Below are 1,226 nucleotides of genomic sequence, written 5' to 3'. Positions count from 1 at the left end.
CTATATACATATGGTATAGATATTTGGTTGTATTCCTATTCATGCTTTGTGTGTTCTAACACAAGCATAACTAACATTCTTTGGGTGGACAGGTTGTCCAAGATAAAGCTCGGGTCGAACATGCCAACAAAAGCTGAATTGACAATTCGAAAGAGTGATTGTGAACCACAACTTATTGGAGAACCTACCGGGGAGTTGTACGATGTTATATTGTACTTTGGGATTATAGACATACTTCAGGACTATGATATCAGCAAAAAGCTTGAGCATGCATACAAGTCTTTCCAATATGACCCAACGTCTATTTCAGCAGTAGATCCAAAACAGTATTCCAGGCGCTTTAAAGATTTTGTATACAAAGCGTTCCAAGAAGACAAGGTAGACATCTGAAAAGACATTGAGACTCAGCAGCTCCTAGGACTTCCGGCATGGATTTATGCGTTGACTGTCGAAACACTATGCTGCTGACATTGCAGCAGGGCTCGATGCCTCTACATGTACATCATCGGCTCGCCGGACTCCACTGGATGAGAAAGAGCTTGAGAATCGGGATGGTCGTACTGCCCCCTGCTTACAGATTCCACGGAATTCAGCTGGAAAATAAGGCTCCATTTGAGACTGCGTTGCATTTGAATAATCTGGTCGAACAGTCCATTTTTGTTTGTTTACAAAATAGACACAGCTGCCTTTCTACAGGTACTTTTTCAGCCAGTGTAGCATAGCGCAGCAATGCCAAGCTATGCCTAAATAGCTATATACACGCATACAGAGTTCACTAATGTTAGTGTAGGTGCTGACTTGAAGATCCTTTTGTCCACCACCTGAAGCCTGAACTTACAATGATATTTTGTAATGACAAGTTCAGAGATGTAAATGTTTTACCTGAGTTGACATGCCATGCTTCTATGCTGCTGCCTGGTGTAACCGGTGTGTTTTCTTTGTATCTGAATTGCTGAGGTACTATATTGTGCACAACATGTGCAAATATTGACCAATTTGAATTGCTGGACTCAACAGCAAAATGCTACTGCTATGTCTGAATTAAACACAAACTCCGAGAAGATTGACAGGTTGGGCAACTCGGGCCTACTGTTAATACCCTGTGAGATATGTATGAGCCAAGTCCTGATAGAAGTTTTATGATTTGGCGTGTGTGCAAACCTGAGCTTTGAGGCACCCCTGTATAGCTAACTTGCTGTTACCTCCATTCAGAAATAACCAACGTG

General features: G+C 42.0%; 1 protein-coding gene across 1 annotated transcript in view; it reads left to right on the top strand.

Moving 5' to 3' along the window:
• LOC123097392 (phosphatidylinositol 4-phosphate 5-kinase 4) overlaps nt 1-891 on the top strand; it is a 4,721-nt gene extending 3,830 nt beyond the window's left edge. Inside the window, exon 8 of the mRNA XM_044519102.1 lies at nt 93-891. Within this exon, the coding sequence (XP_044375037.1) occupies nt 93-390 (298 nt within the window). The 3' untranslated portion in view covers nt 391-891. The remainder of the gene's footprint in view (nt 1-92) is intronic.
• Nucleotides 892-1,226: the final 335 nt, after the last annotated feature.

This window comes from Triticum aestivum, chromosome 4D (genome assembly GCF_018294505.1).
Source record: "Triticum aestivum cultivar Chinese Spring chromosome 4D, IWGSC CS RefSeq v2.1, whole genome shotgun sequence".
In the NCBI taxonomy this organism is placed as follows: Eukaryota; Viridiplantae; Streptophyta; class Magnoliopsida; order Poales; family Poaceae; genus Triticum; species Triticum aestivum.
Note: the sequence above shows the minus strand (reverse complement) of the source record. Positions and strands in the feature narration are given on the sequence as shown.